Source organism: Ambystoma mexicanum, chromosome 2p, assembly GCF_040938575.1.
Source record: "Ambystoma mexicanum isolate Mex_15411 chromosome 2p, UKY_AmexF1_1, whole genome shotgun sequence".
NCBI lineage: Eukaryota > Metazoa > Chordata > Amphibia > Caudata > Ambystomatidae > Ambystoma > Ambystoma mexicanum.
This window is the reverse complement of record NC_090923.1, coordinates 129,153,698-129,170,274: the sequence shown is the minus strand read 5'-3', so window position 1 is coordinate 129,170,274 and position 16,577 is coordinate 129,153,698. Positions and strand designations below refer to the sequence as shown.

The 16,577-nt window shown below is 45.8% G+C and overlaps 1 protein-coding gene across 3 annotated transcripts in view; it reads right to left on the bottom strand.

Moving 5' to 3' along the window:
• PLXNA1 (plexin A1) overlaps positions 1-16,577 on the bottom strand; it is an 812,782-nt gene that overhangs the window by 61,548 nt on the left and 734,657 nt on the right. For all 3 annotated transcript variants that reach the window (XM_069643382.1, XM_069643384.1, XM_069643383.1), the window contains exon 23: positions 8,716-8,782. In XM_069643382.1, the coding sequence (XP_069499483.1) occupies positions 8,716-8,782 (67 nt within the window). The remainder of the gene's footprint in view (positions 1-8,715; positions 8,783-16,577) is intronic.

Below are 16,577 nucleotides of genomic sequence, written 5' to 3'. Positions count from 1 at the left end.
TGAAAGCTAAGGTCGGCCCTGTACCTCTGGTAGAGTGTGCCCTTGGGGTAAAAGGTCAAACCATTTTGAATAGGGAATAGCAGAGTTGTATGCATTTAACTATCTGGAGATGGTTCCCTTTGATATGCAATAGCCTTCTCTACCAGGCGCTATGGAAATAACAAGTTTGTCTGTTATCTTTAGGGGTTTTGTTTTGTTCACAGATTTGAAGAACACCCTCTCTGGACATCAAGTGTACAGCTTTTTTCTGCTGAGTGATGGATTCTGAAAGAAGTTGGGAAGTTGTATGGATTGGTTTACATGGAACTTTGAAATTAATTTCGGATGTGTTCAGAGGATAAACTTGTCCTTGTGTATGATGAAAAAGCGGTCTTCTACAGACAAAAACTATCTCTCGGAATCATCTTATGGAGGGGATGGCTACCAGGAATGCAATATATAGGTAAGATGCTCTAGGCTAACCTTCTACACAGGCTCAAAGGGTGGCCCCATGAGCGTAGAGAGCACAACATTGAGATCCCAACCCAGGGGAGGGTTGTACATTTGGGGGGGGGGGGTATAGCCTCTTTACCCCTTCCATGAAAGCCTTAATAATGGGAACTTTCCACCAAGACACATTGTTCTGTGAAGTGGTGTAAGCCGATGGGGACGCCAGATGTACCTTTAAAGAACTGAATACTAGGTCTGAGTTTAGTAAGTTAAGCGTGTAGAATGTTAGCTGGAGAACATTCTAATGGATTTAGACACTCTGCTGTGCACCATATCACAAATCTTTTCCACTTATTCATCTAACAGAGCCTGGTGTTGGGCTTTCATGCCTCCTTGAGGATATCCATACACTTTTGTGGAAGTTTTAAGTGGCCAAAACTCTAAGGCTTCAGGAGCCCAGCTGCCAAGTTCTTGGATTGTGGGCGTGGGTGGAGGGATGCCCCTTTGTGTTGCATCAAAATGTTTTACGGAACAGGAGCTTGATAGGGTCGCACATCGCCAGCTTGAGCAGATGTGGAAACCAAGGCCATCTCACCCAGATAGGAGCAACCAGGATCAGGGTTAATTGTTCCTGGTGTATATTGTGCCCTATCCTGCTCAGGGTGGTGTTGGGGGTGGGTTGAGCATAAGCACATTTCCCTGACCAGTTCATCCACAGGATGTTCCCCCTTGGACCCTGGCTGGGGAAACCTGTACGCGAAGTCTGGGCATTGAGCATTTAGCTTTGAGGCGAACAAATCCAGTGGGAGGTGACCCCAAAGTATGAATATTCCATCTAGGATATCTGTCGAATTGCCACTCATGTTCTTCTGGTAGAGGGTGTCTGCTTAACGTGTCTGCCAGAGAATCGAGTTTCCCTGGAACATGCTGGAATGTTAGAAACTTGTTCCGTTTGAGTGCCTCCCTGCATATTTTCTGGGATAGTTTAGACAGACTTAAGAGTGTGTGTGTGTGCCTCCCTATTTGTTCAGATAGAGCATGGCCGTACTGCTGTCTGTGAGGACCTGCACGGTCTGACTCTGGAGATGTTGCTGAAGAGATTTGAGGACTGCCAAGAGCTCCACGAAGTTGACATGTCTTTGGGCAGTAGCGAGTGACCACGGTTTGTGGGCTGTGTGGTGGAGGTAGTGCGCCCCCCAACCAGCGAGTGAGGAGTCTGTAGTTAGGATTGCTTGTGCTGGTGGAGTGCAAAAAGGTTTTCATATTAACAGGTTGTCCTTGGACCACCAGCGAAGAGCCTTAACCAGGGTTAGCGAAACAGCCACTAGACCGTCCCACTATCCTCTTGCCTGAGACCACTGTTTCGCTAACCATTCCTGCATTGGATGCATGCGCAGGTTTTAGGCAGGATTGTATGTAGTAAACCTGTGGGAGACTACACCAGCCTTGTCCTCTTGGCAATAGGTAACCCAACCTTTGTGTTAGGCCTGTACTACACAATTTGGTCGAGTGACTGAGCAGCCAGGCTTATCTCAAGAGGGGTCAATGTGAGCTGTAGGGTTGCAACATAGAGACCTGGAGATTCACAGTGGCATGTATTCAACTAACACTTTCTCAAGGTTTGATTAAAATAATTATTCATTAATTTAAAAGTCCGTTTTAAAATAAGCCTTCTTTAGAAGGGGGCAATTGATAATAAAGTACACTTCAAAAATACACTCCTTCAGTTTCAGTAAGTAGATACCCTTTTGGGATGAGACACACACACCCCTACACCCTGAGGACACTGTGGACATTGATATCTCACTTTACACTTAAATGCAATACTGGAGTTGTGGGAAAAAGAAATGTTAGGGAGGAAACAATGGTTAACAAGTTTCTCCAAACAGGTCAGTACTTTGTAATCCCCCAATGAAATGTACGTTAACCCTTTCCCAGCTCTACAAGTAAGGTATCTATGACAGATAAACACAAAGTCAGAGGGTAAGAACAGTCTACAGGGAGCCAGGGCAGCCAATGCCAATTGAGCAAAGTCTAGGAGAGCTGAAGCACCGCTTGAAGATAGCACAAATGTCTTGCACAATGTTTAAGAGAGTTTTGTAGCAAAAAGAATCACTGTTGGGCCACAAGCTGGGAGGCTTGTGAGAAGCAAAGCTGCAAGCAACTCTGCAAAAGGCAGCCACTGCAAGTCTCCAGTGAGATCAAGCAAGCTACACACAACCAGAGGTAAGTACTCCTAGTTACACAGTACTAGGAGTCTGAAGAAAGGGATCCAGCTGGCTTATGTTCCTGTTGTAGTCCTGCAGATCCTGTTGCTCCCAGTCCTCAGTCGTGGGGACAAGAGGGAGGACATAGGGGACTCCTCTACTATGGTTTGAGGTTCGGCGGCAGTAATGGGCACAATTCAGACCAGCGGCACTTCGTGGTTTCAGCTACTCGCAAATAGCACCACTGCGGCTCTTGGACACCTTGTGTACTTTCCTTGCTTCTGTGGTCCAGCACTCTATTGGGGTGGCTCAGGCTTGGTTAGTTTTGCTTTGAGGGAGTCCGGAGGATCTTCCTGGAGCTCGTGTCCAGCTTAGAAATTATGCACTCTATTCTGGTGTTCCTGTCCCCTGGCACTCAGTTCCAGCAGCAGCAGCAAAGAAGCACAGCCAGCAGAGAGAGAGGGGGGTTCCAGTCAAGTTCGTCTTGGCTTCACAAGGAAAACCAACGGTCCAGGAGGGTTCAGCAAGCTTCTCTTCCAGTTTCTTCTTTGGTTCCTTCGTCCAATTGTCGACTCTGCCTTCCTTTGAAAAGACCTCACCTTTTATGCAAGTTTCTCCAATTCATTTGCAGCCTAGTTTCACTCACAAAGCAGGATGGCTGTCCTCCAAACAGTCGGCCAATCAACTTTGAGTGCATTCCTGTAACCAAGGAGACCAAGCACAGGGTGTTTTAGGAACCTCCCTCCTTCCTGCCCTGCCAGACACACTGTAGCCAGTGGCAGCTTCACTCGTGAATCCCGCCAAAGACAAAATGAACAAAGGGACCAAAACTGGTTTGGCGTGCAGAGTAAATATCAAGAAGGACTTTACAAAAATGAAATGGCGAAAAAAAGACAGATACCATTTTGACAAAATGGGCACCCATGGGTGCAATACTGCAGCTAAGGATTCAGCCTGTGGTAAAAATGCACAATGGTAGGAAAATTAAACCACTGCCACCAGTCATTAAATGTAGTAAGGGTAACATAAAATGTTGAAATGAGAAGGTAGACAAAGGGTATACTAATTAACACCCATCACTCTATGTAAGATAGTGTGTGCTGGGTTTAAAAAGAAAAAGGTAAGTAAAGTCAATTTCACTTTACTACTTTTGGTAACAGTAGTTTATCCAATAGAGGGTATTTAATCCTTAACAGAAATCCAAAGGACTTCTCTGTGCCACTGCACTGACGGTGCTGTGTGTCACAATACAAAATGATGCCTATGGGGTATGTCAGACTCCAAAACCAAAAGAAACACATGGTTCAAATCACAGAAAAATACATGAGTAAGAAAAAGGTCACCTACTCCACTCCTAAAGTCCAGCAGAAGAGCTGGGGGTCTCTAAGGTAGAAGGGAATTTGCACAGAAATTAGAATTTTCCTTAAGAGGCGCGCGTGAGGAACTAAATAAATGCAAGAGGCCATCATCCCAGGCAAGCGCATTGCTTTGCGTACTGTTATCTGGCGACCAACCTTGTATTGACGTACCTGCAGCAGCATATTTCGTACTCTCTCGCTTGAGGGGAATGCCAGCTCATCTTTTGAGTTTAGGATAGCCCCTAGAAATTGTTTTGTTTGGCTGGGGACTAGACTTGATTTTTTTCTCGTTGGAGAAACCCAGATTGAAGAGAAGGTCTATAATCCTTTGCATATTTAACTTGAAAAATTTGAGGAGATTTCCCCAGTGATCAGCCAGTCGTCCAGATAAGGGTATACCGGGATGGACTTTCTGTGCAGGTGTGATGCCACTTCTGCAAGCACCTTGGTGAACACTCTTGGTGCTTTGCCGATGCCGAATGAGAGTACTTTGAACTGGTAGTGTACTCCCGCCATCTAAAAACGCAAGTATTTCCTGTGTGCAGGGTGCATTGAATTATGAAAGTATGCATCTTTCATGTCCAATGTCGCCATGTAGTCTCCTTGGTTCAGGAGTGGAATCCCCTCCTGAAGCGTGGTCATGCAAAACGTTTGTGGTTTGACATTTGTTCATAGGGCGCAGATTTGGTACTGGGCGCATGGTAAGCTCTTTCTTTGGCACAAGGAAGTAGGTTGAATAGATACCGTTTACCTGGTTCGCCGGGACAATATTTCTATTGCACGTTTTTCGAGCAGAGCCTTATTTCTTCCAGCAGAATGGCTGTTTCTTCTGCTGTTCGTTTTTTTGTCTTGGCAGGCGGTAAGGTGGTTTTAGAAGCAACTCTATGCAATACCCGCTTGCCACGGTGGACAACACCCATTTGTCCAATGTTATCCCCTCCCAGGCGAGGGTGAACTGAGTGATTCGGCCTCCTACTGAAGTGGCGTGGGAGGGGACCTGAAACAGCATGTCATTGTTTGGGAGGGGCTGAGCCTCTCCCAGGGGAGGTTCTGCCTTCTTTCCTCCCCCTTTGAAAGCTGGACGGGGTACCTTGGCCTCGAGACGGGTTCCAGGAAGAGGACTGTCCTCCTTGAGAGTAGCCCGAGGAACGTTGACCGCTTTGGCCCCGAAATCTCTTCGAGTTTGGGGAACTACATTGGGAATGAGATCTGTTAGTCAGCTGCTCAAGGGACCTAAGTGTCGTACTCGTCCTTGGCACTCTTTAGGGCGTCCTCTATGGCCATACCGAATAGTACGTTTGTTTAAATTGGTATGTTCAGGAGGGTTGCTTGGGTCTCTAGCTTAAACCCTGACTGCCGAAGCCAGGCATGATGCTTAATGAGAGTCTCTTCGGCTATGATGCGTCTTGTGTTGTCCGCCGCATCAAGGTTGTTTTTTTGGGATGCAGCTTGAGATTTGTTTGCCTTCTGAAATAGTTTTAAGCAGTTAGGCTTTTAGTGGTTCTGGGATGGCCTGTAGTTGTTGATCCAGCTCGTCCCATTTGTGGCAGCCATAACTACCCAACAGGCAGGGTTGTAGTGTAAGAAATTCTGGTCTGGTATGCTGCAGAGGAAGTTACCATTCTCCCAAACGTGTACATCTTTTTAGTCTCCTTGTTGGGGGTGGGGAGTGGGTAATGCCGATGCAAGGTGAGTGCCTGCCCTCTTTCTGGTGGTGCTAATTTGGTTTGAGCTGGCTCCTAATGTATAGGGGGTCAGTGGGTGCATGCCTGAACAGCTATTCTATCTTTGGGTTAATTGGCCATTGTTTGATTAGGTGTTATGAAGGATGGTTGACTGACTGCAGGAGAGGTATGAATTGTGCAGCTGTCTTTTAGTCCCCCAGGATGTTTTCCACAAAGTCCTTATCGACTTGTGTCTCCTCACTGTCAATGTGGAAATGTTGCACCGCCTTCACGAACAATTCGTTATACTGTAGTTGGTTTGTCAACTGGCGAGTCTGCAACCGGCTCGTCCTGATAGTCTAGTGACTCTACGATAAAAATGTTATCTTCTTCGTACTGGTCTTGGTCCTGCCTATAGAGAACACCTGAGATCCTGCTTGGTCATCATAATATGAGACTTGAGATGGGTTTTGGTACTGAGTGATGTTTTGGGATGCTGAGGCCAGTATGCCTAGAGCAGAGGTGCTTGGCTGTGGCTCAAGACAAGACATTTTGGCAGCGGGTGACACTGCTGATGCCCCTGGCAGTGAGGCACCTCTGAGTACTGTTAATTGCTCTGGGTGTCTGATCATGAAGTCCACAAAACAGGACATTCTCCCTAAAATTTTGTTAAATTGTTCTGGAGTAAAACGACATTCTGGTGGGAACCCCAAGATGACTGGGCCCTGGGAAGGGGTGACATCTTTAGTAGGGGTAAGCTTTAAGGGAATGCTATCTTTATGGCGCATAGCCCCAGAAAGGGCTTCAAAGGGAGTAAAAGACTCTGGGTGACAGTGGGGGTTAAGGGTGTCGAAATTGTGTTTTTCAGCGACCATGCCTTTAGTAGAGAAGCGCAAACCTGTTTCTTAATTAATGCTTGCATTTTCAGCGCTTTTTTAAGAGACACTGATGCCTTTCGATGCCTGTTCTTCAGCGTGTGAAAGGAGGGCCTTTTTATATGCGGTGTCCAAACCGACCTTTGCTTTTGGTTTTTGGGTTTCATCCCTGGTCACAGCATGGGCCTCGACGCTCAGTGTCTTTGAGGGTCGGCCGCTGGGTATGTCTTAGCGAGTTTGTGCTTGTGTGTGTCGTGGCCACCGGGTGTCTTCTCGGAGTCAGGGGGCCTGTACTTGGGTACGGACGGATCCCGATGGCCCTCAGCGTCACTCATGACTCCGTAACTGCTCTCGTTGGCATCTTCTATAACGTCTATGGAAGCCTCGGACTGCATAGCGTGAGCGGGCCAGCGTTTCATCAGAGTATCTTTTAGGGCTTTCGGCTGGAAAAGCTGGCTAGATTTAGAGTGCTTTTCGGCGTGATCCCTCGTGAGACAGTGGTTGCACACTCGGTGTGGGTTTTTCCACAGAAATTTACGGTGGCAGGAGGGATAAAACTTAAATGGGGTTTGTCCGTTATGTTTAAACAGGACAGTTGGGTGAAAAAAGAAGAAAGGAGATAATCATTCTCTAAAAGGAATCAGTATAGAGAATCTCCCCCCTCTCCCCCTACTGTAATGGGCCGAAGCCAAAAGAGGCCCGTAAGGCAGCGTCTAGGCGATCGATCAGTCGTTAATGCTGTGGGTGTTCGTCAGAAGCCATTGAATGGATGAGCAGTCGTGCGGCAAGGCGAACAATAAAGGAAAGGAAGACATTCTACCAATATAACTTTAGTAAATCAAAGGCATCTGCCTAGAAGAAAACTTTGCCTTTGCGACTGACTTCGATGGCAGAAAAAAGCAATCCGAGGCACCTCGACGAGTGAAGAACCATGGGTACAGTACACATCACTGTCATCCAATACTGATATATACATCGCATATCGCCATTCGGCCCAAAAATATAGACATATGACTTTTGGTCCATATCGCCCAGCTCTATGTCTTGCACACATTTATAGGATAGTTCCAGATGAGAAAACATGTCACCTATCATCATTTTGCTCAGTCTTCAAAAAGACATTTCTATTTTTCAAAAGCCATCAAACTTGGGTGTGTACTATGCCATACATATACCACTCTTCCAGGGCAGTGTTGGCCCCAGACAACTGTTGCTACTCTCACACCTGCAGCAGACTGAGCTAGAAGATGGGCAGTGCATCTGTTTTGGAAAGTCCAGTCAACACGCTGCTGAATTGATCGATTTAACGCTACTCTTTCCGTGTTATATTTTGTGTGTAACCCAACGACTGACTCATCCCATCAATGGCTTTAGATAAAGGCTGATGCTATTGGTAAACTGCGTTGATGCATCAATGGCCACCACCCAAACGCAAAGATGTGCACAACAAAGAGCAGTCGTGCATAAGGGAATAGGATTATATGGATCAAATGCCATGTTTTACCCACAAGTGGGCACCTCAAGGAAACATACAACTCTTCAAAAAAAACCTATTGCCATGAAGAGGTAGAGGACACATCCAGAAACCTGAACTTGCAGAAGCCACTGCTGTGCCACCACCTAGCATGGCAGACTGCATTCGGAGAAGCATTCTGCTCTGTAAACAGGGTCTGCGATTAGGGGGGCATAAAGGCAACAGTGCATCATACCCAACATGGGTAGCCAACTTGGGCCTCTCCAGATGGGTGTCCATTAACCCTAGCTAGAATAGTCAAAGGTGATGGATGATGGGAGTCATAATGCAAGCACCTAGTGAGCTGCATGCTTTGTTTTCTTGCTCCTATTTTCAACAGAACCTGACTTTAAGTGGCCATTTAAGACTAACCTAAACGTGCTGGTGTATTGCTTCCATCAGTGCAGTCAGATGCATATTGGTTGGGACGTACAGCATTCACTGCACTCAAAGTTCTAGGTTGTTACTCCCACTGAATCAGGTTGATGAAACTGCAAACCAATAACACAACATTGACAGTAGTGCCGAGTGTGGGCCTCTTGCTAGAGGCATTTCCAGGCCCTTCTGTTTCACTCAAACACGAATGAGGCTCCTCATAAAATAGGCAAAGGTACAATGCACATTGATAGCTGACTGTACTTGGTACAGCAAGCCCAAGGAAACACTTACCTTCAAGAACTTGTAGAGAAGAAACGTGAACCAATTGGTCAGCATTTTCTCAGCCACCGACTCTGTTCTGTAATAGAAAAAGTGAAGTCATAAGAGAAAAGTATACTGCATGATTAAAACATGACCTGCAAGCAAGGTGACAAGCTGTGAGACTTCCTCAAAACGAACTGTAGTTTTTGATTATAGCAGATAGAAATCAGATCTACGAGAGAAAATTTAAAAAAAAAACTAAAAAAACTGATTTGATCATGGTAAGGGAAAAAAGATTAGTTTAGCAAATTCAAAGGCCAACATCCAAAAGAGGATCACTCAAAACTGAGAAGTCTAATGACAGACTAGACAAAAGACACGATGAAAGCAAACTGCATTTAGGACCAAATTGAGATAGAAAACGAATGAGCCAAGTATAGCGGCTAGGGGTTAAGAAACCAGAAACGTACACGCATTATTTCAAAAGGGGAGTCAGTATTATGGTATTTATTGAGCATGGACCTGGCTTCGAGAACCAACAGAGTGGTTTACAGAGGTATAGAACAATACAGCTTCACAACGGAGCACCTAACAGAACAGATCTATAGCAGGGGGTAGGATACAGCGGACACAGAGGAGGGGCAGTTACAGTAGTACAGGGTGGTGGGGAGTGGAGGGGCAGACTGCGTCTAGTGAGACAGGTGGCACGGGGGAGGGTGTAACGTGATGGCCTAGGTGTTGAGGAGAGGTTTCTTGAAGAGGTGGGACTGGAGTTATTTTCTGAATTGTAGGAGCGTGGGGGCGAGTCTGATGCAGACGGGGAGGAGGTTTCATAGTCTTGGGGTGTAGGTAGAGGCGGCTTGCTTTCTGGTCCTTTCCTTTTTTGCAGCAGTGGATATCAAGTCTGCACGTGGCCTGGCTTATGGTGGTGTGCTGTCCACCAGAGATCCCGAGTTTCGCCATGAGGGAGCTGGGTGACTTGAGAGCGAGTACCTTATAGATGATGCTGCAAGACTTAAACGTGAATCGTGCATGCAGTGGGAGTCAGTGAAGGTCAATGAGGGTGGGGGTGATATGGTTGTATCTGTGCAGACCCTTGATAAGGCGTGCAGCTGTGTGTGTGACACTTCTCAGGGGGACAAAGGAGGATGGTAGGCTTTCGAGAAGAGCATTGCCCCCATACAGGTGGGATAGGGTCAGTGCTTGAACGGTGGATCTAAAGCTCGACTTTCCACAAGAGGAAGAGTGGATACCCAGCTGTCTGAGTTTTCTTAGCTATGTGTGTCTTGAAGGAGAGGTGTTTGTCGATGTAAAACCTGAGGGGATCGGTGCAGGTGGTGAGCTCGGGTGTGAAGCCCTCATGATTCATGGTCCATAGCCAGGTCTGTAGGTCTGGGTGTTCAGGGTTGTTGGTAGGAATTCGGTCTTGGGAGGGGTTGAGCTTCAAGTATGCACTGGACATCCAAGACTGGATCAGAGATAGGCAGGTTTTGAGCCAGTGTATTGACTTGATGGTGTCGATCTTGAGGTATTGCTGTGTGTTGTCAGCGTATATGTTCAAGTGTGGGCTAGGAGGGCTACCAGAGGATCAACGTATAGATTGAAGATAACTCGTCGAGGATGTTTAGGGCGTCGACCACCTGTATGGTTGCAGTCTTCATGCTGCATCTGGGTCTAAACCCAGATTTGTAGGTTTGGAGGAGATTGTTGGTGGCTCTGTGTTGCTGCAGTTACATGGCTACCACATTCTAGATTTTACCTAGGAAGAGAAGATGGGTGATGGGGCAATAGGTACCTAGGTTATCTGGATCCAGACAAAGTTTCTTTAGTAGAGGGAGGATTTGTCCTGTCTTCAGGGTTGATAGGACGGTTCGTTGAGTTGGGGCACTGTTGACGATCTCCAGGTAGGAATGGAGAGCTTCTGCGGGGGAGGGCCTTGAAGATGGATGCTGGAAGGATGTCTGTATACCATGTGGCTTTGAGGGCAGCCAGGGCTTCTACCAGGTCCTCTGTAGAGAGTGTCTTGAATGTTGTCCAGGGTGTGGCGATATCACAAGAAGGGCCGTGAGATGGGTCTGTGGATGCATATGCTGGCGAATCTTGCTGATTTTGTCGAAGGTGTTGTTGGCAGTGGATGGTATGTGGTATGCCAGGGTCAGGTGTGGTTTGACATAGTGCTTCACCACTTTGAAAAAGCCTCTGGCTTTTGATGTCAGCTTCTGATTTGGTGTTCTGATAGGAGGAAATCGCTGTGTTCATCATTTGTCGGCAGGTTGATCGGAGTTCCCTGAGGAGCACCAGGTTGGATGCGGTCCTGGAGCGGCGCCAGGTTTTCTCTCATTTCCTGATGACTCTTGCTAAGGTGGAGTTCTTGCATGTACCAGGGCGTTGACTGTGGCCTTTTTATGTCTCTCCATAGTGTATGATTGGAGCTATAGTTTTAACTTTGGACTGACTACTATGGCAGCACACAGCATTTTAAATGCTGTGGTTTTCTTTGAATGCTCTTATTTCTTCTTGGGTGAATAAGTGTTGCCAAGAGGTAAAGTAGGATTCACTTCCCTTTACATTGATTTTAGTGAGCCGGCACACCGCACCGTATGTGGAATGCTGGGGGATACAATGTATTCCCTTTCTTTCTTACCTGGTAACTTTTTTTTTACAAATGCAAGCTTACTTGAATCACTGGTGGCAGTGGTTTTATCTTTATGACTTAGTCATTACTCACAGGCTGTCAAATGAGCCTCGGTAATGCACAGGATGGCCACCATTCTTCTAGAATGACGGGCTCTTTTTTTGCCTTTTCTCATTTACTTGTTGTTTCCTAGATTGTCTTCTACCATTCTAGGTAGGAATGACCTCGGTACAAGTCTTGTCTCCCAGGAATCCTTTGTATTCCATGCCAAGGCTCCAGTGTGTCTGAGAAGGCAGGAAGTGAGGGAGGAGTCCAACTCTCTTCAGCCCCTTGTCTTTCACCTTGCTTGAAGTCTCAATGGAGTGGGGGGAGAGGGGGCTGGCTGTCCCGATTAGACAGCCAGACCACCCCTTTCTGTAAAGTGTAGGGAGAGTTTACAGAAGTTGTGCTGTAGTGCCTGACAAATACTCAGATTACGGAAACTGCTGACAAGTCGAACACTGGAGCTGAATCAGAAGAGGAAGATGAAGAAAAAAGAGGTCTGCAGCGATTTCCAGCGACCGGAGAGCGTTCTGTGTAATCGAAGCCTGATGAAACCCTTCCTTCCAAAATCCAGCGCCTCCACCCAAGAGGTTGGTGGGATCCACTAGTCTCAAGAAGACCTGTATTTTTAGCCATCTCAAGGTGTGCGGCGACCTTGCTGGGCTGTAAACCGCCAAAACGATGGGACCTTGAGCCTGAGAGCAGTGCATGGTCTTCATAGTGCGAATCCATTCAGAACTTTGCTGGATCTTCAGAGACCCGATTTGAATCCTTGAAGTCCCCTCAACAGAGTGCAGGACCAGATTAGTGAAGAGATTCCATCCAGTGATATTCGTTCTTCATCTGGCTGCTGTAAAAAGGCACGGAATCTACAGAGCTGCGAGAATTCATGAAGAAACCTTTTCTGGAAGCCTCCTCTGACCACTGCTACTGCAGTGTCTAGTTCTTTCTTCTCCAGACGAAGAATACAGGGACCGGGTCCTGTGCTGCTGAATCCTGAAGGCTTCTACTCAGCTCTTCTTTTCTCCTAAGGTGCTGTGTTGGCTAGGGTAATACTTACCTTAAGTCTTGTGTGAATCCTGTGAGGCTGAGGTGATTCGGTTGTTGGCCCATACCACTTTCCAAGGACTAATGCTCAAACGCATATAGAGAGCCTTCTCTGAAGTCCCTGAACACTTAACTAACTCTGAAACTAATACTTGCTAAAGAAGATATCCTCTGGAACTCTTGGCCCTATAAGGACGTGCCTACAGCTGGCACCTAGACCACTTGGGTCCCTCTTCTGCCTCATGCTATAGAATAGGGAAAGACTTTGATAAAGATTGTGTCTAGAAATTGCAACAAGTATAAACGTACTTCTCAGTGTTGTAACTAACAATTGCTTGTGCAAGCCACTACTAGTTAAAACAGTGGAGCTGTCATTAATGTCAATTTCCTGTAACAATTGTGGGTGCAAACCACTGTTTAAGCAGTCACATGTAAAAGTAAACCATTTGCTTTACTAACTATGAATGATGTTTCCCCCTTCTGAAAAGTAATACGTATTGGTATGGTTTTATAATTCTTAACTGAATTAGTGTAAAAGCTTACCAATAGGGTTTACCTACCTTGAATAACAGATTGTCATTATTAAAGTGAACCATAGGGTTTTACTTTCCCTGATCTGCTTTATAGAGATCTAAAACAATCTTGAAGTTAATACTTGCCTTATGAGTTGCATTCTTCCCCTGTTCAAAGTATATGGTTTTACTTACCTTGAACAGCTGCTGCGATTCTAAACTTGTAACACTGGGCTGTGCTTTCCCCAAATGGCATTAGTGCTATTCTAAAATAGTTTCATAAAAGTTCTTACTCACCTTAGAAACTGTATTGTACATTTCTTATAAGGTATACTGTAATGGATAGTAATGTACCAATAGGTCAATTACTTACCTTGAAATACATGGTCTCTTTCTTAAAGTTTAATTGGGATTTGCATTCCCTGCATTGCTTAATGCATTCTAAAATAGTCGAGTGTTAATACTCATCATTCAGTAGCTTGAGGCCCCTCTAGAAAGTATACGAGTTGTTTCACTAGCTCTGAACTGAGATCTAAAAAAGTAATGTTACCAGGTGTATACGTGTACTGGTTTGGTTTATTATGTGATTTCTGTAACAGTGTCACTGCATGACTTCCAGGGTCTACTACCCTTCAATTACTGATGGTATTCTAAGAGTATATCTAATCTGGTTTTACTCCAAGAATAGCTGAATACCATTCTGAATGTGTTATAGGTTTGACTCACCTTGAACTGCCGATTGCTATTTTTAAGAGGGTTATACTTTGGGTTGTATCCCATAAGTACCAAGTTGGTTTTTAAAATTGTTTTTATAGGATATGTTATAGTACTTATTTCCCAAAGTTTCTTAACCTACTTGCATTTAAATAAACCCTTTATTTTTACAATACAAAGTGTTCCTTTTGACCACAGTTACGCTATAATTTCTTTGTACTAAGCTACAGCCCTCCCTCCTAACATAAGCCTGGCTACTCGGCCCATGCTACCAATATTCTCAGGTGGTACAGCCTTATACTAAGAGGGTGTTTATGTAATGCCTCAGAATTATGGTTATCGTTGGACTTTAGAACTGTCCTAACAGGAGGTTGGCGATATCTTCCATGAGAGCTTCCACTGGGATGTTCCTGAAGGACCTGAAGATTTGTCTGATGGGTTTATGCTGGGAGTGCTTGACTGGGGTGGTGGGCAGGATGTTGAAAGGCATTGCCAGGTGGCCAGACTACACAAGCGGATGAGGAAGCTGTAGTGGAGGGAAGGCAGTGCAGTGATGATTAGGTCGAGGATGTAACATTTCTTGTGTGTTGGGTCTTTCGTGCACTGTGTGAGGCTGAGGGTGTTGAGAGGTCGAGCCAAGAGTCCTTCATCGGTTTGGTGGCCTTGTTGCCTGGGAGGGTGAAGTCGCCTAGGAAGATGTTGGCATTCTTGAGTGACATGGTGGTGTCCAGTTCACCGAAGTCTCTAATGAAGGCAGTGTTGGGGATCTGTAGAGGAGATGAAAGGTGACTGTCCATCTGGGAGAATGGGAAGGTTCAGGAGAAGACTTTGAGGGAGCCAATGTTGTGGACGTCAAGTCTGGTGCAGGGCCACAAGGTCTTATGGATGACTGTAAGACTCCGCCTCTTGTTCGGCCGGTCTCAGTGTTGGATGCTGTAGCCGTTGGGGACAAGGACGTCTAGGATGTGGGTGGAGGTGGGCCTCTACAAGGTCTCAGTGATGAAGATGGCATCCGGGACATGTGTAGTGGGTTGGCAAGGTTTGCTGCATGAGTGACAGCTGAGCAGACGCTGGCGAGCATCAATCTCTGTGTTGTGGATGGTGGGGGGATGCGGGTGGGCTTGAGGCTGATGTGGTCAAGGTTGCTGCATTGCAGAGTCCATGCCTTATAGGAGGGGCAATGTCGTTGGCATTGCCTGGTTATGGTGGGGACGGAGGGAGAAAATACACGTTGGTGCATGCTTACCCATTGTCTGAGCAAGGGTTCGGACCCTGGGTCTTGCCGGTCCTAGCATGTTGAAACAGGAATTGCCCTTTTCTTCGTCTGCCCTACACTTCAAATAAACCTGGGTGAGAGAAGCTCTTGATCTAAGAGTTAAGAGCAAAAAAGGAAGAGGCAGGGCTAAGAAGGTGGGTGGGGCTTAGGCCACGTGACCTAGATCCACTTGCACATACTCACCAACTGCAGGTAGAGTGGCAGAAACAATGGGGATGTAGAGAGATGGTATGGGAGACCCCATTTAAAGAGTCAACCTTTAGCACTCTAATGTTAAGAGGAGCCTGAAATGGATGTCAAACTTTGGGAACAAAACAAGCCAGGTTAGATGTGCAAAAACGATTAATTTTTTTAGAACAGCTCTTATGCTCAATTAGTGGAGGAATGGCAAGAGTTGGCCTAGATTCCAACAAGTGCCCCAGCCATACTGATAGCCTGGACCAGCTAGGTCCAGGTTGGCACCAAGGTGGGCCGTGAATTAGTGCATTTAAAAACTCTTCTCCAAATAATCAGGCTGAATCCCCAACCATGCCAGGGGGCTGTTCCGGGAACTATGAAATTAGATTGCTGGTCTCAGCTTGGCATGCTATATATAAGTATACCTCAACCCACAAAACAACTACCACCAATTGTGACTGTTTGGGAAATGAATTGACTTGTTCCTCAGCCAACAGGATATGAAAACTGACTGCTAGACTAGAGCCTTTCCAATAAACATGTTTCCATGCCTGGGTCTCCACAAAAGAGAACGTAGTGTGGTATACGTGTTGTTGCAAACCGAAGGATGACTCAGGCAACAGTGGGCAACGGTATGCACGTGCTTATTCCAAATAAAATTAAAATGCCAAACTAACCCTATCACTACGAGGGAAATTCCCTGCCATCTAAAGCAAAAATGAAGGATGCTCGTCAAAGTCCAAAAACAAAGTGTCCCGAGGCCAGATGACTAAGTACCTAACTGGCCCTACCAATTCAGAAAAACCCATCTAAAAAGAAAATGACCTGTAGAAACAACCTCAGCATGTGCTTCTGTCTGGCCCAGCTCTTGGAGCACTTTTATCAGTGTCAGAGTTCTGTTAGGACATCCCTAATCTATGTCCAGTCCATTTCCAGTCCTTGCATACAGTTAATATAAGTGTCTTGTATATAGTTCTTGTTTTCCCCCATCTGAAGAACAAACGAACTTCGGATTGCTTCATCTCCCTCGTCGTTTACCACTGGCTAAATACCTCTCGGATCAATGTAACCGTTACCAGAAGTAAACGTCCCTCCAGGATTACTTTTTCATGTATCCTCTTTCTACCACCTCTTGTGGCACAGGGCAGTTTCATAGAAGGCAACCCTTTCCTGTAAAATACTACTCAAATCCCCACAATTGGATCCCTTTGGTCTCTTCACAAACTTTCTGGCCTAGACAGGAAATCTGTTTACTTACCTGTTCTACTGTTGCATTTATTTTGTATTTCGTAATGTTCACTTGCATGTTAGTGTAGTGTTCATTCAATTGCCATTTAATGTACAAGGAAAACATTTTAATTAAAATAGTGTGTGGCGATTGTCTCATTTCATATTTGTGAAATGTGTGTACTGTACTTGTTAGCCACCCAACTCAACCTCATGGTTGGGCCTGGACTGTTCGGTCACTACCATTTAGACCGCCTTCTGT